General features: G+C 41.5%; 2 protein-coding genes across 2 annotated transcripts in view; both read left to right on the top strand.

Moving 5' to 3' along the window:
- The window catches only part of LOC108801982 (cytochrome P450 2K1-like), a 28,989-nt gene extending 12,092 nt beyond the window's left edge, over positions 1–16,897 (top strand). Inside the window, exons 5-9 of the mRNA XM_018573887.1 lie at positions 2,047–2,223; positions 8,574–8,715; positions 10,543–10,727; positions 11,753–11,894; positions 16,680–16,897. Of these exons, the coding sequence (XP_018429389.1) occupies positions 2,047–2,223; positions 8,574–8,715; positions 10,543–10,727; positions 11,753–11,894; positions 16,680–16,861 (828 nt within the window). The 3' untranslated portion in view covers positions 16,862–16,897. The remainder of the gene's footprint in view (positions 1–2,046; positions 2,224–8,573; positions 8,716–10,542; positions 10,728–11,752; positions 11,895–16,679) is intronic.
- Positions 16,898–21,918: 5,021 nt separating this feature from the next.
- Positions 21,919–26,069, top strand: part of LOC108801979 (cytochrome P450 2K1-like) — a gene marked incomplete at its 3' end in the record, with an annotated part of 4,742 nt that continues 591 nt past the window's right edge. Inside the window, exon 1 of the mRNA XM_018573883.1 lies at positions 21,919–22,171. Coding sequence (XP_018429385.1) covers positions 21,986–22,171 — 186 coding nt within the window. The remainder of the gene's footprint in view (positions 22,172–26,069) is intronic.

Genomic DNA, 26,069 nt, shown 5'->3' with positions numbered 1-26,069 from the left:
GGAGCACACTGCAACCTGCACCCGGTGTACACATTGGCCAACAGTTGGGGGTGGAATTGGAGAGGGGAGTCTCTGGTGCTCTGATTTTAACCTGCTCTCGGCCGGCCATTGTAGTTAACTGGCCCGCCGGGAGATTCTTAGATGTAAGTGGCCGGTCCAAGTGTCCTTTAAACTTAAATGTTTTGAACCATCTAATATCCTGTAAGTGTGAACCTTCTTGCGTTCAATAAATTTGTTTAACAACTACACTTAGGATTCTTTTTCTCCTTTTCTTCCCTCTATATTATACTGTCTGATCCCGCTATCTATTTCACCTGGTGGGCTGGCTCAGCCGCCACTACAGCGGCGAATGACTGGGTAATTGTGGAAGAGAAGCAACCATCAACTTACTGCAGCAGCTCCGTGCCGGAGCATAGAAACATTCAGACTGCAGCCTCACTACTGTTACTATTTTTGCTTTCCTGAATCCAACTAACATTTCCAATAACAGAGAAGTAGACTATAGATGAGACTCTGTTTGTAATCCATATACATTTTTTCTTTTTATGCCTCCCGTTTAGAACGGTTATGGTTTGAGTGGCTCCGCTCCACTGACATCGATTTGTTGTTTCCCATTATCGTTTATCGTTTTATCGTTTATCGTTTTTTGTCGAAAAACATATTTTTTCCTTTTGAGTTAAGGATTTATTCATCTTTCACCTTGAGTGGCTCCGCTCCACTACCGCAGATTGCTTGTATATGATTACATCTTTCAAATATGATGGACAACTTGTAGTTCCGCTCTAGATCACCATCTCACTGTTTTATTGTCTGGCACAATAATTCATAGGTAGATTTCACTTAGACGGCAGTCCACAATCCATTTTTTTGCACCAATTTCACTGTGCGCCTTTGGGTTCACAGTTTATACTAGACGGCTATTTAGCACTTTTTGATACTTTTCCAGTCACTTCAGCTTAAAAGCCATCACTCAGTTTTTTCACATACTTTATTTATTAGCATTTGTGATCACACATCCACATTTAGTATATACACATTAGTTTTTTTATATAGATTGTGTTCATTTAATTGTATTATCACCTTTCACCACATCGACTTATATAAACTATTGTTTTGATGATATATCACGGACAAACCAAATAGATTTTGAACCGAGCGCAACATACAAGCCTTCCATTTTACATCTATACATACATTGTTGCGGCTGGTGCCGACATACCTACTTCCAGCGCAAACTATTTTGTTTAATATATTGGCCGGTCCAATGCAATCTGCAAAAATAGTCCATGCCGCTTTTTTGCAGATCGCACTGGAACGGAATGCAGGCACTACTGTGCCACGTGTTCTGGTGCGGGCGATCACACTGGGGGCAGGGGGTGTGGCTGCAATGCCATTGACTTCAATGCTTCACCATGGCCCCTCCTGCCCCTAAACGCAGGGAGCAGGCCAGTTTGCGTTCCAGTGCGTTCCACAGGCCGAATGCTCTGGAACACACTCTTTGTGGCGTGAATTGGCCCTGAGAAGGCATCCCCTTGGTTCCTAGCATTGGTGGAGTGGGCACCAGTCCTATCGGTCTGCGTCGGCCTGAATCTTGTCTATTTTCCTGGATACTAAACACAGTTTTTTTGTTAGGGCTGTGCAAATTAACGATTCATTTCTCGATTAATTGTTCATCTTTTTGGTCGATTACAATTTTTAAAAATCTTTCTGCATGAGCGCCAGCCAAGGCAATGGCCTATACACATACAGCACAGCAATGAAGTAATAAAATGAACTAGGATCACACTAATCCAGCACGTTGTTATTCTGAGTTGCCCCACTCAAGCGGCGGCCATATTGAGTGGGGCACGTGAGATTAATAACGTGCTGGATTAGTGTGATCCTAGTTCATTTTATTACTTCATTGCTGTGCTGTATTTGTATAGGCTAATGTAGTTGGATCTGTATGTGCGTTATAATTTTATCAATTAAAAAATGTTTCGATTAATCGAACACAAAAATTTTAATCAGTAACAGCCCTAGTTTTTTTTATTCTAATGTTTGTAGATGTACAATATGTTTCCGGGCCTGGTCGGCCTGTTTCCTGGGAGTCATAAAACAATTCTTAGCAACATTGCAGAAATAAATGAGTTTATTACAAAGACGTTTGTCAACCATCTGAAGGAGCTGGATGTGGATGATCAGAGGAGCTACATTGATGCCTTCCTTGTGAAACAAAAAGAGGTGAGGGGGTCTTTCCTCAGTACTGCCAATGAAAATCAGGGAGGATCAGAACCCCGGTTGGGTTTCATTATCTGGGCTCTGTTAGGGAGATTTAATTTAAATTCCTGCCCTGCTGAGAATGGTTTTACCAGGCAGGAAGTGAGGGAAAATCTTCAACAGCAACACTAATACAAATATTGTGTATTCTTTAGTAGAGTAGGGGAAGGCTAGAAATACATTTTTTTATTACTGTTTATATAATTTTTTTTTTTTTACAAATGAAAATTAATACAAGGTGCACTTGTAACACTTTTTTCCCCAGGCAATCCTAGAATGGGAGTGTAGTGTTTTGGTTGGGCTTGATTCAATGACCATAGATTGAGAGTCCCAGCAAGACTCTGACTCATTAACTGTGTGTGTGTGTGTGTGTGTGTGTGTGTGTGTGTGTGTGTGTGTGTGTGTAAATTTCAGCTTGAGCTATTGAGGTGGATCGACTAAAGAAGTATGGGCACTTAGCAAAGGGAATTTTAACTTAGTTTAGTGAAGTTGTGCTGACTTCAATTGTCCAATCCTGTGCAAACAATAATCCTGTTTTCTTTTCCTTGTATGCAATTGGGTATTCTATGTTAATTTTCACCAAATTCATTAAGCTAAGTAGAAATTCCCTTCAAAACTCACTTTGTAAAGAAAAACCACTTTCTGCTCCTTTAGTAAATCAACCCCGATAGTCATCATGTTCTATACACAATGTATAGGACATGAGGACGCCAAGGGACATACCATCACTGCCAGTGACGTGCGGTACCTCTGGCTCCAGTTGAGGAATTCCCCAACCTCGCCCCCAGCATGTCCCGCCCCCTGCCGGACAAAGCCCCCCCCAACCCATCCCCAATCTAGTGTAAAGGAGGAAGGGAGGAGACGGGGAGGAGCCTCCCTGTCCCTCACTTGCTCCTCACTGCTGAGGTGCTCCGTCCATCCTGTTAGATGCCGATCTGAATGGAGAAAAAGCTGTCAGCTTTAGACATGAAGCTGACAGCTTTTTCCTCCATAATTCTAGCTGAGGCTTTGCTTCACCTGCCTCCCCTGACCGCACATTCCTGATCACTGCAGTGGGGGAGGGAGTGCTGTCACAGCCAGCCAGCTTGGATGTTCGGTCGAGTATAACTTTTATTTTTTATCATGTGCAAAAACGAGGACTTAACCCTCACAGTGCGGGGTTAATAAATGTTTACCCGGAGTCGTTCTTTAAGCGGCAGCCATTTTTTTTAAACAGGAGGTAAAGAGAAACCGTAAAATGTGAAGAGAACCCAAGAGCTTCACATGCTGGCTGAAAATAGGAACACAAATCTCCCAGTACCACAGCTGCTAATTTATTTATATGTATCTTTTTGATGAGAATTATTCTGAATAAAAACCTTTTGAAGTGTTATGCTTTATGCAGCTGTAATTTATGTGCACTGAATATTCCAGGAGGAAAATAATGCTGGCAGGCACTTTCACAATAGAAACCTCTTAAGTAGTGTGAGAAATTTGTTTTCCGCTGGAATGGAAACTACAGCGACCACCATCCGCTGGGGTCTTCTTCTCATGACAAAATTTCCAGAAATTCAAGGTATGAATCTGGGCACAGATAATAGTTGTGTATACCGACACCTCTATCATGTAGACAATGACAAGTTGCAGGGTACTACTAAGATTATAATACACTGCCTGGCCAAAAACAGTCACCACCTGGATTTAGCTGAGCAAATACTTTAGAGCCTTCCGTTGGATTATAGTTACATATTTAGTCAGGTTGAAAAAAGACACAAGTCCATCTAGTTTAACCTATAAAGATAATTGGAGGAAAAAAAAAAGAAAGAAAAGCCTAAACAGAACACTATACCCACAATTACCCAATGTTGATCCAGAGGAAGGCAAAAAAACCCTATACAGCATGGTTCAATTTGCTCCAACAGGGGAAAAAAATTATTTCCTGATCCCATAAGGCAATCAGATCAACAATCTCTGATGCTTAATATACCTATAAGAACTCAATATTCTGTGCATTTGGGAATACATCCATACTGAGCTAGCTATAAGTAAGTCCTGGGGGAGTCTGTTCCACAATTTCACAGCTCTTAACTGTGAAGAATCCTTTCTGTATGCAAAGGTTAAACCTCTTTTCCTCCAGACACAGAGTGCCCCCTTGTCCTTTGCAGTGACCTTAACGTGAATAATTTAACACCAAGCTCACTATATGGACCATTTATGTATTTATACATGGTGATCATGTCCCCCCTTCATCGCCTCTTCTCCAGAGAGAACAAATTCAGGTCAGCTAATCTTTCCTCATAGCTGAGCTCCTCCATGCCTCTTATGAGTTTAGTCGCCCTTCGCTGCACTTTCTCCAGTTCCACAACATCCTTTTTGTGAACTGCTGCCCAAAACTGAACTGCATATTCCAGATGAGGTCTTACTAATGCTTTGTACAGGGGCAGGATTATGTCTCTATCTCTGGAGTTTAGAGACCCCGTATAATTCAAGGAAGTATTTTGCTTGCTTTAGAAACTGCGGCCTGACATTGCACGCTGTTATTCAGTCTATGATCTACCAGAACACCCAGATCTTTCTCCATCATTGACTCCCCCAAACATACTCCCCCTAGAGTGTAGAACATCCTTTTTGTGTACTGGTGCCTAAAACTAAACTGCATTTTCCAGATGAGGTCTTACTAACGCCATAGTCCCCATTGTCCCCAGCAATGTTGTAATCTGCCTCATCTGTACAGGGGCAGATTGTGCGTCTCTCTCTGGAGTCTAGGTTCCCCAATGTTATGTCCCCAAAAATTGAGGTCAGCTGTCTACCTGAATATACTGAATGACCAGGTTTTTCCTTAAAATTGTTTTTTTTTCTTTCCTGATGGCACATTGGGCATATTCCAAGATGACAATGCCAGGATTCATCGGGCTCAGATTGTGAAAGAGTGGTTCAGGGAGCATGAGACATCATTGTCACACATGGATTGGTCACTACAGAGTCGAGACCCCAGGGAGCTGAGTGGGATGACCTCACTCGGGTCATCCTCACTCCCACTCCCCCCCACATCGGATAACCACTATCGGCAAACCCCCCTGTCTCCCCAGAAGCAATATCACAGCAAGCCCCCCCCCCCCCGCCTCTATGGCCTCAGATGGCATATAGGGTGAGCATGACCCTTAATAGACCCTTAAGACGCAGGGGGACCTTGCTGCACAAATGGTGTATATACGTCCCTGCCTATATTCTAGAGCCTCATGATTCTGCTCAAACTATTACACCGGTAGCTATAACTTTTCTTGGGCTTGGTTGAGTTGCTCTCTCTGAAATGCTTGGTTGAGTTGCTCTCTCTGAAATGCTTGGTTGAGTTGCTCTCTCTGAAATGCTTGGTTGAGTTGCTCTTCTTTTTTTCCTTTTATAGAAAAAGTACAAAGTGAAATTGCAAAAGTGATCGGCACCATGCAACCTCAATACAACCATCGCCACCAAATGCCTTACGCCAACGCTGTTCTTCACGAGATCCAGAGATTTGCAAATATAGTGCCGATGAACCTGCCCCATCAGACAACTAAGGACGTCCAATTTATGGGCTACTTTATTCCAAAAGTAAGTGTTTATTCTCTCTCGACAGTTCTAGAACACAGACTTTGAAGTAAATCTAAACCCAAGGACTAAAATATAATACATTGCTTATCAGACCTTAGATGTGGTTGCTGCATTCATTTTCCTTCAACTTTTTTTCACCTGGTGTTCCTGCCGTTAACATGTCATGTTCCAGGGCAGGGTTAGCTAAACTCCGGCCCTCCAGCTGTGGTGAAACAACAAATCCGATGATGCATCTTTCTCCGAGATACATGTATGTGGCTGTGAGAATCTTGCAATGCCTCATGGGATTTGTAGTTCCACCACAGCTGGAGGGTCGGGGTTTGGCTACTCCTGTTCTACGGTGACAACATTCACTCAGTGTATTGTATCTATGGATGAGCAGCATTGTTACCCCCTAGGAGAGGACTACAGAACATCTCCTCCCTACCATCTTCTACAGAAAATGAGGAAGGGTGTTTTTGTAATCCCGAGAGAAAGTTGGAAACATTGTTTTCTGATAAAAATACAGCAGTCATGCAAAACATTTCCAGCTTGAGGCTCCATTCACATGTAGCGTTTGCGTTTCCCTCATGGTTTTCCATGTGGAAGACCGTACGGCAACACGAACACTAAAATCTTTCACCTGCACGGATTAGGCTTGTTTGCGGCTATTTGATAACACCGTAATTGTGCAGAATCCGTCAAAAAACGCGCTTGTACTATTTTTCGTACCGCGCGGCCACCACCAAATTATGAACAATGCACATTAAAGTGCATTGATTTTTCCGTTTAGAGCTGCTGCGTGTGTATTTGGCTGGCAGAGTATGTGCGGAGAACCACTCCTGTGTGAATGGAGCCTAATGGCAGAATGGGCCGACATTTTTTGCACTTCTGGAACAGGTATAACAAAACATTCTCAAGAATATATTTACCAGACCAAAAGGGAGCAAATAAGAGAAGATTATTGATAGGGTTTACATACTATTTAATGGTGGTCACATGGTAAATTGACTAAATTATTATTTTATTTTATGTGTATTTGATAGGGTACCTACATTATCCCTCTTCTTGCATCTGTCCTCTATGACAAGACTCAGTTTGCAGAGCCTTATGTATTTAATCCTCAACATTTCCTGGACTCGGAGGGGAAGTTTCAGAAGAAAGATGCCTTCATGCCGTTTTCAGCAGGTGAAGTAAATGGTTCATTATCATGTTCTTATTGTTTTTTTCACCACAAAGCTGCAAACATACAAATTATCTACAAAATCGACTGTTAGCTCGTGTGAAAACTTTGTCATCAGGTCATTGAATGATGTCTTTCTTTAAAGCCGTATAAACAAGTATTTCTGGTTGGGTCAGAAAATCAGATGTACCATTGCAGTTCCTCCAACTCATACATGCTTAAAAATTTTAAATGACAAAACTCAGAAATTAAATCTTAAGAATGCATTCAAGTACCTTAACTATGAACAGAAATGTATCTTATTTGTGTATGACTCGGCTGTAGATCCTCCAATCATCTCTGAATTGGTGCTGACACTGTCCTTCCTTCTGGAGGATGAATACTTTTCTTCTCCATGTTCCCTGTGTGTGTTGTAAAGTAGTCACCGCTCCAAGCTCACTCCCGGGATGGACTAAATCTTACTATAAATTGCTAAACTATACATGAGATTGTAGTCCATCACAGAAGTGAGCTTGGAGTCAGGATACACTGTCCTTCCTTCTGGAGGATGAATACTTTTCTTCTCCATGTTCCCTGTGTGTGTTGTAAAGTAGTCACCGCTCCAAGCTCACTCCCGGGATGGACTAAATCTTACTATAAATTGCTAAACTATACATGAGATTGTAGTCCATCACAGAAGTGAGCTTGGAGTCAGGACCGGATTTACTCTCTCTGCTGCCCCAATGCTAGGTTCCTCTGTGCACCCCCCACCTTGTCAACCCCCCAATGCAGGGTTAGTTTAAATTTTTTAAATAATTTGTATTTATTTTTTTACTTTTTAAAATTTGTATTTATCTTATCTTTTACATTTTTGTATTTTTTGTATTTTTTTATCTTATTTTTTGATCATTTTTGATTTTATTTTTCAATTTTCTTTCCTTTTTAACTTCCAGTTGAGGAATTCCCCAACCTCGCCCCCAGCATGTCCCGCCCCCTGCCGGACAAAGCCCCCCCCAACCCATCCCCAATCTAGTGTAAAGGAGGAAGGGAGGAGACGGGGAGGAGCCTCCCTGTCCCTCACTTGCTCCTCACTGCTGAGGTGCTCCGTCCATCCTGTTAGATGCCGATCTGAATGGAGAAAAAGCTGTCAGCTTTAGACATGAAGCTGACAGCTTTTTCCTCCATAATTCTAGCTGAGGCTTTGCTTCACCTGCCTCCCCTGACCGCACATTCCTGATCACTGCAGTGGGGGAGGGAGTGCTGTCACAGCCAGCCAGCTTGGATGTTCGGTCGAGTATAACTTTTATTTTTTATCATGTGCAAAAACGAGGACTTAACCCTCACAGTGCGGGGTTAATAAATGTTTACCCGGAGTCGTTCTTTAAGCGGCAGCCATTTTTTTTAAACAGGAGGTAAAGAGAAACCGTAAAATGTGAAGAGAACCCAAGAGCTTCACATGCTGGCTGAAAATAGGAACACAAATCTCCCAGTACCACAGCTGCTAATTTATTTATATGTATCTTTTTGATGAGAATTATTCTGAATAAAAACCTTTTGAAGTGTTATGCTTTATGCAGCTGTAATTTATGTGCACTGAATATTCCAGGAGGAAAATAATGCTGGCACGCACTTTCACAATAGAAACCTCTTAAGTAGTGTGAGAAATTTGTTTTCCGCTGGAATGGAAACTACAGCGACCACCATCCGCTGGGGTCTTCTTCTCATGACAAAATTTCCAGAAATTCAAGGTATGAATCTGGGCACAGATAATAGTTGTGTATACCGACACCTCTATCATGTAGACAATGACAAGTTGCAGGGTACTACTAAGATTATAATACACTGCCTGGCCAAAAACAGTCACCACCTGGATTTAGCTGAGCAAATACTTTAGAGCCTTCCGTTGGATTATAGTTACATATTTAGTCAGGTTGAAAAAAGACACAAGTCCATCTAGTTTAACCTATAAAGATAATTGGAGGAAAAAAAAAAGAAAGAAAAGCCTAAACAGAACACTATACCCACAATTACCCAATGTTGATCCAGAGGAAGGCAAAAAACCCCTATAAAGCACGATTCAATTTGCTCCAACAGGGGAAAAAAATTATTTCCTGATCCCATAAGGCAATCAGATCAACAATCTCTGATGCTTAATATACCTATAAGAACTCAATATTCTGTGCATTTGGGAATACATCCATACTGAGCTAGCTATAAGTAAGTCCTGGGGGAGTCTGTTCCACAATTTCACAGCTCTTAACTGTGAAGAATCCTTTCTGTATGCAAAGGTTAAACCTCTTTTCCTCCAGACACAGAGTGCCCCCTTGTCCTTTGCAGTGACCTTAACGTGAATAATTTAACACCAAGCTCACTATATGGACCATTTATGTATTTATACATGGTGATCATGTCCCCCCTTCATCGCCTCTTCTCCAGAGAGAACAAATTCAGGTCAGCTAATCTTTCCTCATAGCTGAGCTCCTCCATGCCTCTTATGAGTTTAGTCGCCCTTCGCTGCACTTTCTCCAGTTCCACAACATCCTTTTTGTGAACTGCTGCCCAAAACTGAACTGCATATTCCAGATGAGGTCTTACTAATGCTTTGTACAGGGGCAGGATTATGTCTCTATCTCTGGAGTTTAGAGACCCCGTATAATTCAAGGAAGTATTTTGCTTGCTTTAGAAACTGCGGCCTGACATTGCACGCTGTTATTCAGTCTATGATCTACCAGAACACCCAGATCTTTCTCCATCATTGACTCCCCCAAACATACTCCCCCTAGAGTGTAGAACATCCTTTTTGTGTACTGGTGCCTAAAACTAAACTGCATTTTCCAGATGAGGTCTTACTAACGCCATAGTCCCCATTGTCCCCAGCAATGTTGTAATCTGCCTCATCTGTACAGGGGCAGATTGTGCGTCTCTCTCTGGAGTCTAGGTTCCCCAATGTTATGTCCCCAAAAATTGAGGTCAGCTGTCTACCTGAATATACTGAATGACCAGGTTTTTCCTTAAAATTGTTTTTTTTTCTTTCCTGATGGCACATTGGGCATATTCCAAGATGACAATGCCAGGATTCATCGGGCTCAGATTGTGAAAGAGTGGTTCAGGGAGCATGAGACATCATTGTCACACATGGATTGGTCACTACAGAGTCGAGACCCCAGGGAGCTGAGTGGGATGACCTCACTCGGGTCATCCTCACTCCCACTCCCCCCCACATCGGATAACCACTATCGGCAAACCCCCCTGTCTCCCCAGAAGCAATATCACAGCAAGCCCCCGCCCCCCCGCCTCTATGGCCTCAGATGGCATATAGGGTGAGCATGACCCTTAATAGACCCTTAAGACGCAGGGGGACCTTGCTGCACAAATGGTGTATATACGTCCCTGCCTATATTCTAGAGCCTCATGATTCTGCTCAAACTATTACACCGGTAGCTATAACTTTTCTTGGGCTTGGTTGAGTTGCTCTCTCTGAAATGCTTGGTTGAGTTGCTCTCTCTGAAATGCTTGGTTGAGTTGCTCTCTCTGAAATGCTTGGTTGAGTTGCTCTTCTTTTTTTCCTTTTATAGAAAAAGTACAAAGTGAAATTGCAAAAGTGATCGGCACCATGCAACCTCAATACAACCATCGCCACCAAATGCCTTACGCCAACGCTGTTCTTCACGAGATCCAGAGATTTGCAAATATAGTGCCGATGAACCTGCCCCATCAGACAACTAAGGACGTCCAATTTATGGGCTACTTTATTCCAAAAGTAAGTGTTTATTCTCTCTCGACAGTTCTAGAACACAGACTTTGAAGTAAATCTAAACCCAAGGACTAAAATATAATACATTGCTTATCAGACCTTAGATGTGGTTGCTGCATTCATTTTCCTTCAACTTTTTTTCACCTGGTGTTCCTGCCGTTAACATGTCATGTTCCAGGGCAGGGTTAGCTAAACTCCGGCCCTCCAGCTGTGGTGAAACAACAAATCCGATGATGCATCTTTCTCCGAGATACATGTATGTGGCTGTGAGAATCTTGCAATGCCTCATGGGATTTGTAGTTCCACCACAGCTGGAGGGTCGGGGTTTGGCTACTCCTGTTCTACGGTGACAACATTCACTCAGTGTATTGTATCTATGGATGAGCAGCATTGTTACCCCCTAGGAGAGGACTACAGAACATCTCCTCCCTACCATCTTCTACAGAAAATGAGGAAGGGTGTTTTTGTAATCCCGAGAGAAAGTTGGAAACATTGTTTTCTGATAAAAATACAGCAGTCATGCAAAACATTTCCAGCTTGAGGCTCCATTCACATGTAGCGTTTGCGTTTCCCTCATGGTTTTCCATGTGGAAGACCGTACGGCAACACGAACACTAAAATCTTTCACCTGCACGGATTAGGCTTGTTTGCGGCTATTTGATAACACCGTAATTGTGCAGAATCCGTCAAAAAACGCGCTTGTACTATTTTTCGTACCGCGCGGCCACCACCAAATTATGAACAATGCACATTAAAGTGCATTGATTTTTCCGTTTAGAGCTGCTGCGTGTGTATTTGGCTGGCAGAGTATGTGCGGAGAACCACTCCTGTGTGAATGGAGCCTAATGGCAGAATGGGCCGACATTTTTTGCACTTCTGGAACAGGTATAACAAAACATTCTCAAGAATATATTTACCAGACCAAAAGGGAGCAAATAAGAGAAGATTATTGATAGGGTTTACATACTATTTAATGGTGGTCACATGGTAAATTGACTAAATTATTATTTTATTTTATGTGTATTTGATAGGGTACCTACATTATCCCTCTTCTTGCATCTGTCCTCTATGACAAGACTCAGTTTGCAGAGCCTTATGTATTTAATCCTCAACATTTCCTGGACTCGGAGGGGAAGTTTCAGAAGAAAGATGCCTTCATGCCGTTTTCAGCAGGTGAAGTAAATGGTTCATTATCATGTTCTTATTGTTTTTTTCACCACAAAGCTGCAAACATACAAATTATCTACAAAATCGACTGTTAGCTCGTGTGAAAACTTTGTTATCAGGTTATTTTTCACCACAAAGCTGCAAACATACAAATTATCTACAAAATCGACTGTTAGCTCGTGTGAAAACTTTGTCATCAGGTCATTGAATGATGTCTTTCTTTAAAGCCGTATAAACAAGTATTTCTGGTTGGGTCAGAAAATCAGATGTACCATTGCAGTTCCTCCAACTCATACATGCTTAAAAATTTTAAATGACAAAACTCAGAAATTAAATCTTAAGAATGCATTCAAGTACCTTAACTATGAACAGAAATGTATCTTATTTGTGTATGACTCGGCTGTAGATCCTCCAATCATCTCTGAATTGGTGCTGACACTGTCCTTCCTTCTGGAGGATGAATACTTTTCTTCTCCATGTTCCCTGTGTGTGTTGTTAGGGTTAGTTTAAATTTTTTAAATAATTTGTATTTATTTTTTTACTTTTTAAAATTTGTATTTATCTTATCTTTTACATTTTTGTATTTTTTGTATTTTTTTATCTTATTTTTTGATCATTTTTGATTTTATTTTTCAATTTTCTTTCCTTTTTAACTTTTATTGCTATCACACAGGAGCTAACAAGCCCCTATTTTTTTACTTTTTAAAATTTGTATTTATCTTATCTTTTACATTTTTGTATTTTTTGTATTTTTTTATCTTATTTTTTGATCATTTTTGATTTTATTTTTCAATTTTCTTTCCTTTTTAACTTTTATTGCTATCACACAGGAGCTAACAAGCCCCTGTGTAATAGCATTTGGAGGTGACAGGTGCTCTTTATTGAAACTGTCACCTCCAATACAGGAGTTCTAGCACAGCACTATGCTGGAACTCCTGTGCAGCTCCCCTGTCTCAGTGTTTACACGGAGCAGAGCGGAGAACTGACATCTCTGCTCCCCTCTCCAGATCTGGATCTCTGGCCGGCGGGTAGAGAGGCAGCCGACTGGGGGTCTGCGGGGGAGGACGGACAATCGGGCTGCATAGAAGTGATCTTGGCGACATCGCCGAGATCACTTGTACACCAACGAGCGGCTTTCCTGCTGTACATTTAGCTCTGTTTGCCCAAAGGAGGGATAAATGTAGAAAACAACCACCCGCCCTGTGCCCGAAACTTCATGTCCCGGTATAGAGCGATAGGAATCCCTGCCACCCCTCAGCTCCCTGCTGCCCCCGAGGCTGGGCCTCGGTTGGCCTTGTGGGAAATCCGGCCCTGCTTAGACCGGTGACTACTTTACAACACACACAGGGAACATGGGGAACAAAAGTAGCCCCCCTCCAGAAGGAAGGACAGTGTCCGCACCAATTCAGAGATGATTGGAGGATCTACAGCCGAGTGATACACAAATAGGGTACATTTCTGTTAATATTTAAGATACTTGAATGTATTTTTAAGATTTAACTCCGGAGTTTAGTGTCACTTTAACTCCTGACCTGTATAGCTCTTCAGGGTCACTGACTCAACAGCTAGTAAAACCATTGAACCAGTATGACAGCCAGGCCACTAGCATTTTCAGAAGAGGAGGATGGCAGTGAAAGCCTACATAGTCTCTCCCCTAAACCTCTGTACATGTCTTGTGTCCTCGGAAGGTTGGTGTGTTTAATCACCTGAACTATCTGGCACTGATGAAGCATTATAGAAATGATTCTGCAAAGCCTCCTCGGCTACTTTGTGCAATCAATGTCATAGACTTTTTTTCTTTTGTGCTTTAGGCTATTTAGAAAGTACACCTCTGTTTATTACGCCTAAAAGAAAAGCAATCTATCTTAGTGCTTAGGTGTGACTGGATATGTAATACCATAATTGTATGTTGTAGTGAAGATTTATTGACTAAGGGTCAGGGAACAGTTCAGAGAAATAGAAGGAGAAAAAGCCTGCTCGTTAGTTCCCTGTTTAAAACAGACTTGCAGGAAACTGCTGAATACACAGATAAAATCCATATATGAGAGCTCTTTTACCTGCCAAAAGAGTTGTATTTCTGTCCATCCAGTTCTTATATTTTTACACAGCTCTGCAAAGACAGCACAGTCCTTTCTGGGAAGGCAATAGACTTGATTTTTCTTTGCTGCGGTTCAGTTACACCTACGGGCCTTGTCCCTCCCCTAGCCTGTGACTGGACATTCAAAGGGTAAGAAGCAGACCCATGAGCTCATCATTATGTTCTCTCCTGGGATCAGTATGCCCCTTGTTCGCATATAATAAGATCCTTGGTTTTGTTAAAACTGATCTGAACTCATATGGATCATTACCGTAGACACAGATATTAATCTCATTGGGCTATTGTGCTCATGTTATCCAAACACTGTCAAGTGACCTAACATGGACAAAAACAGAGCAATATAATGATTTATCCATTGATCACTCTACTTCTATTTACGTTCCTCTTTCTGATGTGTTTTACTCTATAGTGAGCTTAACCTTAGAGATCTATTGTTGCTTGACATGCATTGGCAGCAGTGGTGTAGTGGTTAGCACTTCTGCCTTGCAGCAGTGGGTTTGAATCCCGGTCAGGTCACTATCTGCAAGGAGTTTGTATGTTCTCTCTATGCTTGGCTGGGTTTCCTCTGGGTACTCCAGTTTCCTCCCACACTCCATTGACCTGCTGGAAGGCTAAATGGCTCCTCTCTACATTTTCCCTGTATGTATTTATGAATGCATGTGAAATAGGGACCTTAGATTGTAAGCTATTTGAGGGCAGGGACTTATGTGAATGTGCAAATGTAAAAGTGCTGTGTAACTTGTCGGTGCTATATAAATAAATGTGAGTTTAACCCTGGTGAGACTCAACACTAGTCCTGGAACCTAGCCCATACATAACATTACTAGTAAGCAACTGCTGACATCAAATCTGTTAAGAAACCCTAATTATTATATGTACTTTTAAAAACCTCAAACACCTTTTTTTTCACTTTTAAAGGACTGAATCCTAAATGACTATGTAATGAAAGGCTCATAATAATCTTTCCCCATATATAATCCAGAATAAGAGTCTGGTCTGCAGTCAAAGATGCAAGAGGGGGGGTTAACTTAAGAGAACTATGGGGTAAGTGTTTTTCCCCATAGTTCTCTTTAGATTCACTGGAGGACATATACTAACCTCCTCACGTGACCCAAAGCTCAGTATATAGAGGGCTATTGCCCGCTAAATACTGAGAGCGGTGCAGCCGGAACTGTCTAGGTCCACGCAGCTGTGTGAGTGACAGCTGGCTCTGCCTATTTAGAGGCAGAGCCAGCTGTGCCTGCCCCCTCTCCCGTCCATTCCTCCAGTCAGCGCTGGAGGAATGGAACGGGGAGGGGGGGAATACCTGCGGGGAGCGGTGACTGGCAATCCCCACTCATGACTGCAAATCTCATGGGGGGGGGGGGGGGCAAGTGGTGCCCCCACTCAATACAATTCCAATAGAGGTTCTACACCTTTTCTCACTCTACCAGCCTCAGTCTACTTGATTGTATTGCTACTTGTGTCCCGGTTAGAGAGATTTCCCTACATCCTGTTCTGTTTACTATCCATTCATCATAGACATAAGGAATAAAAAACTCCTAAATGGGGACACATACAACAATAAAAAGTTGACAAAGCTTCTAACCCGTTCACATTCTTGCCATAACCAAAAGTCTAGGCTGGAGTTTGGTTTAAATGTACCCAGTCAAAAATGTACATTTGTAGGAATCCGAATACCCACATACAGTAGTTCAGCCTTATTACCTAGATCTAGGCATGTTCTGTTACTTTAGTTGTATTCTCTTCCTGCCAGAGCAGTAATGTAAGCCTAGTGTCAGGCTGAAGGCTCCTACAGAGGCTGACCTGTCGCCTGAGGTCAGGGTTGATAGCTGATACTTTGTCAGGGCTGCTGGATTTTGATAAAACTGTCAACTTTCAAAGCCTTTAGCTTTTTTTTAATTATGTAATCCTGATGGTGCCTCTGTTATATGACTGCTTTGAGTGTCTGGGATCAGCTTTAAGCTCAGTCCGAAAATGAGACAACCTTACAGTCTGATACTTCTTCTCTGATATGAAAAATAGATTATCAAAAATAACAATTCAAGAGAAAAGATTTAGGTCATATCAAATGCCCATTGGTGTCTTACTCTCTATAACCAAAGCAATGGAAACATATAAAACATAGTAACAAATCACTTCAATTATGTAACTGCTGTGGGGAGCCGCGTCTGCCTGATCCAGCCAGCCCGGATCGCCGCTATGCGATCCGGGCTGGCTGGCTGGATCAGGCAGACGCGCCCTCCAATCAGGCAGTGTAGAGGGCCGCTCGCAGTGGCCTCGGAAGAGCGAGCGGCCGCCCGATGATAGCCGGGTGATCGTGTCACAGAGAGGGAGCCATGGCTTCGTTTAGCGGGGGTCGTGACGGCGCCCCCCCTCAGTCCTGCGCCCGGGGCAAGTGCCCCCCCGGTTGTTACGCCACTGCTGCTGTAAACTAGAATATGGCTGTAATGGATCCTTTCATATTACAAATAAACTCTTTCTTCATGACTTTTCTGTTGGCATTAAATTGCTAAATAAACCACAATTATTTATTATTATACAAGATTTATATAGCGCAAACAGTTTGCGCAGCGCTTTACAATTGTAAGAGATGGTCCTTCACCTGGACTATTTGTTGAGTAAGGTGCATGTTTTTTTTTATATGTGACCGAATCTCCTTCAGATTTCATATTTCCATCTCTTAATGGCAGGTCGACGGATATGTGCTGGAGAAACCCTTGCAAAAATGGAGCTGTTTCTTTTTTTCACAACTCTTCTGCAAAAACTTACATTCCAGAAGCCTCCGGAGGTTCATGATGTGGATCTAACACCAGCTGTTGGACTGACCACTCCACCAATGCCTCATAAGATTTGTGCTATTGAACGATTTTAACGTACCAGAACAGACTGAAAATGTGATCCATGGGCTATGTTATTTCACTTTATGGGCGAGTCAATTGGTCACTACAAGCGGTCTATCACCAGACATTTGCTGAAGTCTCTTATCAAACTATATTGGAAACCGCAAGGAATTCCTCCTTTTTGAAGGTTTGGTTCCAAAGGTTGGATCAGATATGTGCCTTCGAAGAACTGACTCATAGTCCTCAAAATACCCGACAACACTTTAGTAGAACCTGGACTTGGTTCACATATTAAACGACTGTACTGTACTTGGATCATATGGTCTCTACCTAAGATAATATCTTTGTAAGAGGGTTTTTTTTTTGCCTGGCAGTTTGTTGTTCTTGTAACTTTGTTGTTAGGGTCGGGGATTCGCTGATTGTGCAGATTTCTTATATTTTTTTCTTTTCTTCTGTTTTCCTTTTTCTTCTACTTTCTTTTCTTTTTTTTGATTCCTTGATGGAATTGTTTTTATTCATGGACCGTATTTCAATTTTTTAATATAACATTTTGCAATGAATAAAGACTGACGCAACCGGATGTTTTTCGTGACTAACTATAATGTTGCTATGTTACATTACTGATATTTGGAACCATGGACGTGTTTTGAATTGATCGTTTGTTAATTCTTTGAAAATCCTAATAAAATTTGAATAAAGAAAAAAAAAACAGACTGAAAAGAAATGCTTGTTATGCACTGTTTTGTTTTTTTGTGTATTCAATATTTTTGGTAAGCTCAAAAGATTTCTGTACGTACATATAAAACTGACTGGAAAAGAAGAACAAGATTAAGAAAACAATATCTTAGCACACATCGACTGGTATAAAGGCAATATTTGTCATGTTGAGTTTGGTCAACCATAGTGCTGCCAGTTGAATGGGAGAAGCAGTTCAAAAGATAGTGGTTAAGGATTGCGGCAAGTCCATCAATCAATCAATCAAGCCCAGATTTGGCTTGTTAGTCTTGTTACATTCTTCAAAATTTTAAGTAAATGAATGCTCCGACAGGGAATGTGGAACCCCCTCATTATGGCCACATCAGGTGTTCATACCCGGGAACTCGGAGATCTCACTAACAGAATCCCAGAGGTAATAAGGAAACTGTCATGCGATTTAAATCTCCAACATTTACTGAAAACTGATGACAAATTAAATGGGTTAACTAATCCTTTCACATATAACAATTGTCCTTTTCCTTAAAGTGACCCTAAACTCCGGAGTTAAATCCTAAAAATGCATTCAAGCATCTTAACTATTAACAGAAATGTATCTTATTTGTGTATCACCCAGCTGTAGATCCTCCAATCATCTCAGAATTGGTGCTGACACTGCCCTTCCTTCTGGAGGGGGACTACTTTTGTTCCCCATGTTCCCTGTGTGTGTTGTAATGTAGTCACCGCTCCAAGCTCACTCTTGTGATGGACTACAATCTCATGTTTAGTTTACTACTTTGTATTGAGATTGTAGTCCATCACAGGAGTGAGCTTGGAGTGGTGACTACTTTACAACACACACATATTAGAATACCAACCTAGAGTTCTAGATGACAGCTTGCACAAAACCGGCTGTATATAACTGCAATTCACTGCTGTCAGGGACGTTTATTTCCTTTGGACATACCTCTCAAAATAGGGCCTGTCCTCAGGAAACGGGGACTAATGGTAACCTTACAGCAGACCACATCTTAGCAATGCCAAATCATTATATGATGAGTAGATACCCCCTTTTTTGCTATGAATTAAAAAATAAGCCTGTTCCCAGTGTAGACAGCCACTGGCATTCAGTTAATAGAGACTGAGATGTCTATAGTTCTCAGTCAGACAGACTCTGTCTGGTAGAATTGCACTGAGATAAAAGCCTCAGCGCCAAGGCACAACATATGTAATAACTAATTCCGGGTGCCCATATGTCAGTAAATCATCATAGAATATATACAGAAACATTGTGCAATGCAGTAACACACACTGATACATTGATACTTTGCATTATGCAGATTCCTTAACATGTATAACTATAAAATGTATATAAAAGTCTACAGTTCTCCTTTAATTTGTCTCTTACTACCAGCTCTGTACACATAATTAGAAGGGGAGTGGTTAAGGGATGTTTACTGCTAATAAATAAAGCACCTAGATCATTTTCTGGCTTGCTCACCTCCACGGATTTCTGATCTATGTGGCTTCTGATATAAATGGAGTTATAATACAGCAGGAGTTGAAACAGCAAGTTCCGACATATTATGGTGAGTAACTTAAAGCTGTTTGGAAAAATATGCTATTTAAAGTTGCCATGAGTTTAATAATGTAGACTGCAAGATTTTGTTTAAAGCACGGTGCCCATGTTTGTATGCAAAACAGAGGCAGAAGTTCCAGGTTGGCAGGTTCAAGCTTGTTGGCTTTAGGGTTGCTTGCATTAGATGAGAAAAGGCAAAATGCACCCCCAAGGAACAATCTCGACATAGGTCTTCTGTTTATTGAGCAAACTAATCGGTTGATTAAGTGGATTAAGTGGATGAAGTCCAGTTAGCAGTAAGACAACTGGGTAAGGAAAGAAGTAAACCTTTAAAACAAAAAATTGTCAGCACGTAGGGTCTTTAGGTAGTGCAAACTTTAGAACTCTTACTGATCGCAAATGTTCTTGTATCTGTGCGCTATGTGGAGCACATTTGCAGTACGTTGCACAGTCTCAGCCCATTCCTGATATTAGTGAGCTGGGCAGGAGTTAGTGTGACGGACTGAACCGCCACTGGTGCTGTTGGAGGAGGCTGGTGGCTAGCCTCCTTCCTACTGACTATGGACCCAGAACTATGGAGACCCCCCTCGGACCTCTTGGGGTTACAATTAACCCTTCTACCAGGTTTATGTGTGGAGGGATGTACTGCACATTTTCCCCGGCATTACATTTGGATGACCCTGTGTTTATTATAGGTACAGGCTGTGAATCCAGCAGCACTGAAGGGGGTTAATTCTGGACATTGAACTGTTACAGTTTATTGGTCCCTTTGTTATATTGTGTTGATGATGGGATTAGGATAGCTGATTCTAGGAATAGCTGACTCCGGGTGTAGATGAGTAGATTACCCTATGATACACTCAGGTGATAATCCTATCACATGTGTCTCCTCTCTCCCTCTTCATTCATTAAGGCATCGGGGAGGTGATGTCTGTTTGCATGCTGTTCATGTTTGATTGCGTTATGTGTTTAGACTTCTTCAACTGTATATATATATGAACTATATATATACTGAGCTGGTCTTCATTAAAGCAGTTCTTGGTTTCCACCTCAACATTGGTGTTGTCTGATGATTGAGGAGGTTAGTGTTCTGTCCTAAGATATATATTCTGTCCAATAATTAGGCAGGTTTGGGCTGAGGACACTGGAATTCGGGTTCCAGCAGAGAGGAAGCTGATTTATGATGGAGGTACCCAGTCAGGGTACCAGGAGGTCCGTCACAGTTATCTCATCAGTCCCTGCCTAATGGGCGAAGCAAGAGGATGTTGGAACCTGCTAAAGTGCATTAGGAAATAGCGATGGAGTGGAGGTGGGGTGCCTGGAAAATTGCAAGTATTCTGTGCTCAACCTGACCTCATAAGCATGAATGGGCTGTATATCAAGACTCTGTATATGGTTGCATTCAAGCCTATGAGGACATAACACCCTGGCATGGTCAGCACATAAGGACATTTCCCAATTGAGGATTTAAACACAAGGGTGGGCAGCTGCTCTGCAACTAAGGTAACTAGCATGGGTGTGAGAGTGAGTGCAGTCTGGATTAGGAAGTTTAAATTTGCACAAAATTAATAACCAACTAATGAGCAAAAAAAGAGCCACCAAGGTCCACTTTGAGAAAGAGTTTGATGACGCTCATTCTTCATGGGCCTCATTCTTTTTTTGGTCATCTGCCTGACTAAGCTGCTTTTGTAATTTTATTCCAGCATGCTTTATTTGTTGTATCACTAAGCACCCGTATAATATGCTTTTGTATGTATCAGCTGATCTTTGTGCTCAGCTGACTTAAGGTGACACTAAACTCAGGAGTTAAATATTAAAAATACATTCAAATACCTTAACTATTAACAAAAATGTATCTTATTTGTGTATCACTCTGTAGGGCTGTAGATCCTCCAATCATCTCTAAATTTGTGCTGACTTTGTCCTTCCTTCTGGAGGGGGGTTACTTGTGTTCCCCATGGTCCCTGTGTGTGTTGTAAAGTAGTCACCGCTCCAAGCTTGCTCCCGGGATGGACAACAATCTCAAAACAAATTAGTCAACTAAACAAGTGTAGCACTCACCCCCCGAAGGAGCCGCTGGAATAATCGGGTCATCACTAGTCGTTCTAGGGTTTTTTTTATCTTCAGCTGTCCCATTAGCATTGAACCACCCTCTTCTAGTGCCCACAAAGCTGATGTCCACTCCAGCAATGCAATGCTGAATAACATTTTATTATTTTATTTTCTTCACACTGCGGAGAGAGGTTATAGGGATCCTAGACATCCAGGGTATAACAGACATAATAGGCTCCAAGTTCTATCCTGTGATGGGCTACAATCTCAATACAAGTTAGTAAACTAAACATGAGATTGTAGTCCATCCCGGGAGCAAGCTTGGAACGGTGACTACTTTACAACACACACAGGGACCATGGGGAACAAAAGCCTCCCTCGAGAAGGAAGGACAGTGTCAGCACCAATTCAGAGATGATTGGAGGATCTACAGCCGAGTGATACACAAATAAGATTCATTGCTGTTCATTGTTAAGGTACTTGAAGGCATTTTTAAGGTTTAACTCCTGAGTTTAGTATCTTTTTAGGAGAATGGAGAGGTGGGTTACCAAAGGTTTGGGAAAAGGTACAGCTGTCCTTTACCTGATACATTTTCCTCTCTGATAAATCAAGTAGATTAGTTATCTCTAAAACTGTTTTTGCTAAGGTTTTTCTTTTGTTCTAAAGAACCCGAGCATACGATTTCCCAATGTTTTTTTATTAACTGGCACAGAAATGATTGTAAACTGGGTAAAGGTGAAAGTGTACTGTTATGAAAGACATTAAGTTAATAGTCATCACGTTTCATCTCCTTACTGCCAGGTCCTGACTTCTCCGATAGACAGTCACAGCGATGGATTTAGAATTCTCTGCAGCTACGTATATTGTGCTGGCTTTATCCATATTATACATCCTTAATATTCTGTATAAGTGCAACAATGGCAACGTCAAAAATTTTCCTCCTGGACCATGGGCTTGGCCACTCATTGGAAATTTGCATATTATAGATTTGAAGAAAGCACACATAAGTTATCGAGAGGTAAGACTTGTATACCCAAAATGATATGATTTTTGGCATATATTGTTTTACTTTACTTGGCAAAAGTGTTTGATTAACATTAAAGCTTCACAAAAAAATGGAAGACAAATAAAATATTTACATTTAAAATTTATTCTTTAGAATTTTTTGGGCAGCGATCAGTATTGCTTTTATAATTTAATTAATACAAAAAATGAAAAATGGTTTAATTCAGAGCACTGTTTCCTTTAAAAATCCTTACTATAAATTATTTAAAATCAAAAATATCAAAGCATTGAACTACTCTGCAATCCTTTATCTGGAATTCTGTAACCTAGAATTAAAAAAACAGTCATATTGTAAACTATAAAAATACAATAACACAGTTGCTGAACTAAATGATACAAAAGATCATCAAGTATTTTGGCTAGCAGCAAGTTTTTGGGACACTAGTAAACCAACTAATGAGAAGCAGAATTTAGCACCAACTCAAAGAAATAGTTAAAATGGCAAAAAAAAATATTAAAGTGTTATGGAAAATTTGCATATTATATTGTAAAAACCTAAAGTGATACTAAACTCAGGAGTTAAATGTTAAAAATTAATTCAAGTATCTTAGACTTTTTTTTTACAAGCCTAGTGGTGATGACATGGAGTAATGAAAGCCATTTCTAACTATAGGAAGAAGAAATTAAAATAAAATAATACTGGAAGATGCTCTAGATGGGGAGAAGGAGGCTTTAGTTTACTAATTTGTATTAAGATTGTAGTCTATCATGGGAGCGAGCTTGGCTCTTCAGGCCCAGGCCGAAAGATGGCTGACTCCGCCAGGCAAGGTTATGTGTAACAACTGCACTAATCTACTGACTGCTCTTTTCCAGGGAAGATTCACACATATTCCTTCCCTTGCACATGTTCTCAATTCTGTGGTGCAGTGGTTCATCACAAAATACCCGCACTTGGCTTCTAGGATGTATTTAATCCGACCAGGAGGGTTTGTGAGACCTTTAGGCCTTGTTCACACCAAGCGCGGAGCAGGTGCAGAGGAGAGCAGTTGCAGACCGGATCAAAACTGCGTCCAATGTATTCCAATGGTATTTTTTACTCCAGTTCACATCGCAGTGTGCAGGTCCAGAGCAGGTGAAAAAACTGCAGCAAGCCCTATTTTACCTGCTCTGGAACGCATGCAAACACATCAAAAATGCATGCAAATGCCTGGAATGCACTGAAAGCTCATGTTAAACTTTTTTTACAAAAAGTTTTTTTAACCAAAAGCGTTGTGCAGAAACCTGAGCAGATCTGCTCTGCATTTGGTGTGAACAAGGCCCACTTTTCACGGCCATGCAGTGCCAACAGCAGCTGTGGGCTAGACGACACATCTGTGACACCCCCACTTGCTGGAACTCAACATTGGTCATGCTAGAGTCTTCACCAGCAGCAACATGCCATCAATGAGTATCTCTGAGACCAAACTAGTGATCTATGAGAATGCAGGGATTAGCAACATAATACCTCTTTGTTCCGCCTGAAGGCACAGCAACAGAAGGAAGAGGAGGACTTTCTGCTGTACCGAGGCCAACAGGAACCTTTTCTTACTGCCTTCATCGCTGTAAAGTAAAGGCAGCAGAATGAGGAATATTAGGAGGATGAGGAGGGTTGTACTGTTGATGGTGAGGAGAGGTACAAATGGGGCAATCTTTAAGGGGAATGTTTTACCCCTCACAAAACCCAAGTATTTTACATGGGGGGCGGGGGGGGTGAGATTATTCCTCTACTATCCTCTACTGCTGGCTTTTTGCGCCATTCTTTATGGTCATCAAAAAAGGGACCACTATTGGGTGGCCACTCTATTCGATCTACAATACAAGGGCAAAATGTCCCCTCAGATGAACAACTTGCCCATGATCCTATGATCCCAGAAAAGGTAAGCCTCAGCAACATATTTCAGAGGTTTTTTTTTTTAAACCATAGCAGCTAGGCCCAGCTGCAGGCCACGATCACAGATAGCCACATGATTGCTGACTGTGTTTGGTCCAGAACTAATGCAGACACCCTCAGAGATTAGAATCAATGGACTATTGGGGGTCCAGGCTAGACCACTGGTCAAAACCTGTACAGTATGGAGCAGAGCTTCTGGTTTGCTCAGCAGCCAGTGTCCTGTATGAGAGGGCCTTAATTGCAGTAGGAGCTTTTTTTTATGGAGAGGCAAGTCTGCCTTTCCCCTGACAATGTGGACCAGCTCACTTTTCTGTAATGAGCCAGTCATGGATTGCCAGTGACTATAAAATCCCTGCTACCGTTACCAGCTTCTGCCACCTCTCTTGGCCTATATTGTGATTTTGAAGGGTTTTTTTTTGTGCATTTTGTTTTTACATTTGTTTAAACCTTTAAGGCAATGCAGTTTGGTGCTATGAAAAAAGAAGTCCATAAACTTTAATATTAAACTGCTGTGCCACTAATCACTTTGGCCACTTGATTAAAAAGCCGGTGTCACAACTAAAGCGTTTTTGTAAGCTGAAATGAATTGCTGCTTTATTTAAGCCAAACCAAATGTAAATGTTAAAAAAATAATTTGATGTCACCCTTGAAGCTGTATTAGAAGTACCCTTTTCTTGCTGTATGGTAATTTCTTTTGGCAAACCTCGCAGCAAAGCTCAGGTTTGCCAAATTTCAAACCAGATTCATCGAACCCTTTGAAAAATGAAGCAGGACATGTTCCCTCATTACAAGTAATGAAAATGGAATGAATGAATGAATGAATGAATGATTTTATTATTTAATGTAACTTTATCAATATTTCTATCCACATTAACATGCAGGTAGCACATATGGTTAGATCAGAATCAGACCTTCTTTTTACAAAAGTATCAATGATAAAGTAATATACCTTATTTCACCAAAAGGAACTGCGCAGGGGACCCTCACACACCCAGTGATTACAATCTTTTAAAGCTGAACTACAGCCACATGGAAACAATTTTTTTCCCAACACACTCCTCATAAAAATGTTTAGCTTGTTTCACACTTAAAAACAAAGTTTCTAACACCCACTTATAATGCTTAGGGCTTGTTAACATGATATCAGGTCCTGATCAGGTGGGGATCTGCAGACACGGTGCTACTGATACAGTGCGTTTTTGACGCGTTTTCGGTCCGAATGCTGACAGTTCATTTTTTTTCAAGCCGTGGGGCTGTCAGTATGCAGATTCTTCCTCTGAGGTCACTTCCGCCCTCCCGGAACATCTACTTCCCTTTGTGTATGTAAAGCTGGTGATCAGACATGTATCCCATGTTTGCAGGCATGTTGATGGCGCTGGCTACAGCAATCTGCAGAGAATGAGCCCGCAGGAGACTTCGTTATTGGGTACACCCGATCTTGAGGCTCCGGGACTCCAAGGGTCAGTTCTGGAGTTTATGAGGATTTGCGAGCTCACCCGGATACATTTTTTTCCTTTACTCGTATGTCGTATGAAAAAGTGGAGCAAGAATAATATTTTTTTTTTTTTGCTTAGCTGCATTGCGTTCCGTTTTCGTTGCGTTTCGTTGCGTTCGTGCGTTTCCGGACCGGACAAAATGTGACATGCAGTATTTTTTCTGTCGTAAGCTGAACGGACTGCGCACGTGAGAACTGTAGCCCATAAAACACATAGGGATACATTGGGATGCATTTTAAGTGCAGGAGCATAAGGATCAGGTCAGCACAGAAAACTGACGTCCTGTAAACAGGCACTAAATCTTGAGGTCTCTAATCCTCAACATTACACTGTGGGCGGGTACTACAAGCAGCACACATGTCCCATTTTGATGACGTGGCTGCTGACAGTGCAGATGTTCTATTGTTGATGAGTGGTGGTAGCAAAAATGTTTAAAGACCAGAAGTCAAAGAAGTAGACTGGTCCTCATAAGGGAACCTATCGGG

The sequence above is a fragment of the Nanorana parkeri genome, unplaced genomic scaffold, assembly GCF_000935625.1.
Source record: "Nanorana parkeri isolate BGI_ZX_2015 unplaced genomic scaffold, ASM93562v1 scaffold2594, whole genome shotgun sequence".
Lineage (NCBI taxonomy): Eukaryota > Metazoa > Chordata > Amphibia > Anura > Dicroglossidae > Nanorana > Nanorana parkeri.
The sequence above is the reverse complement of the archived record's forward strand: the minus strand, read 5'-3'. Positions and strand labels throughout refer to the sequence as shown.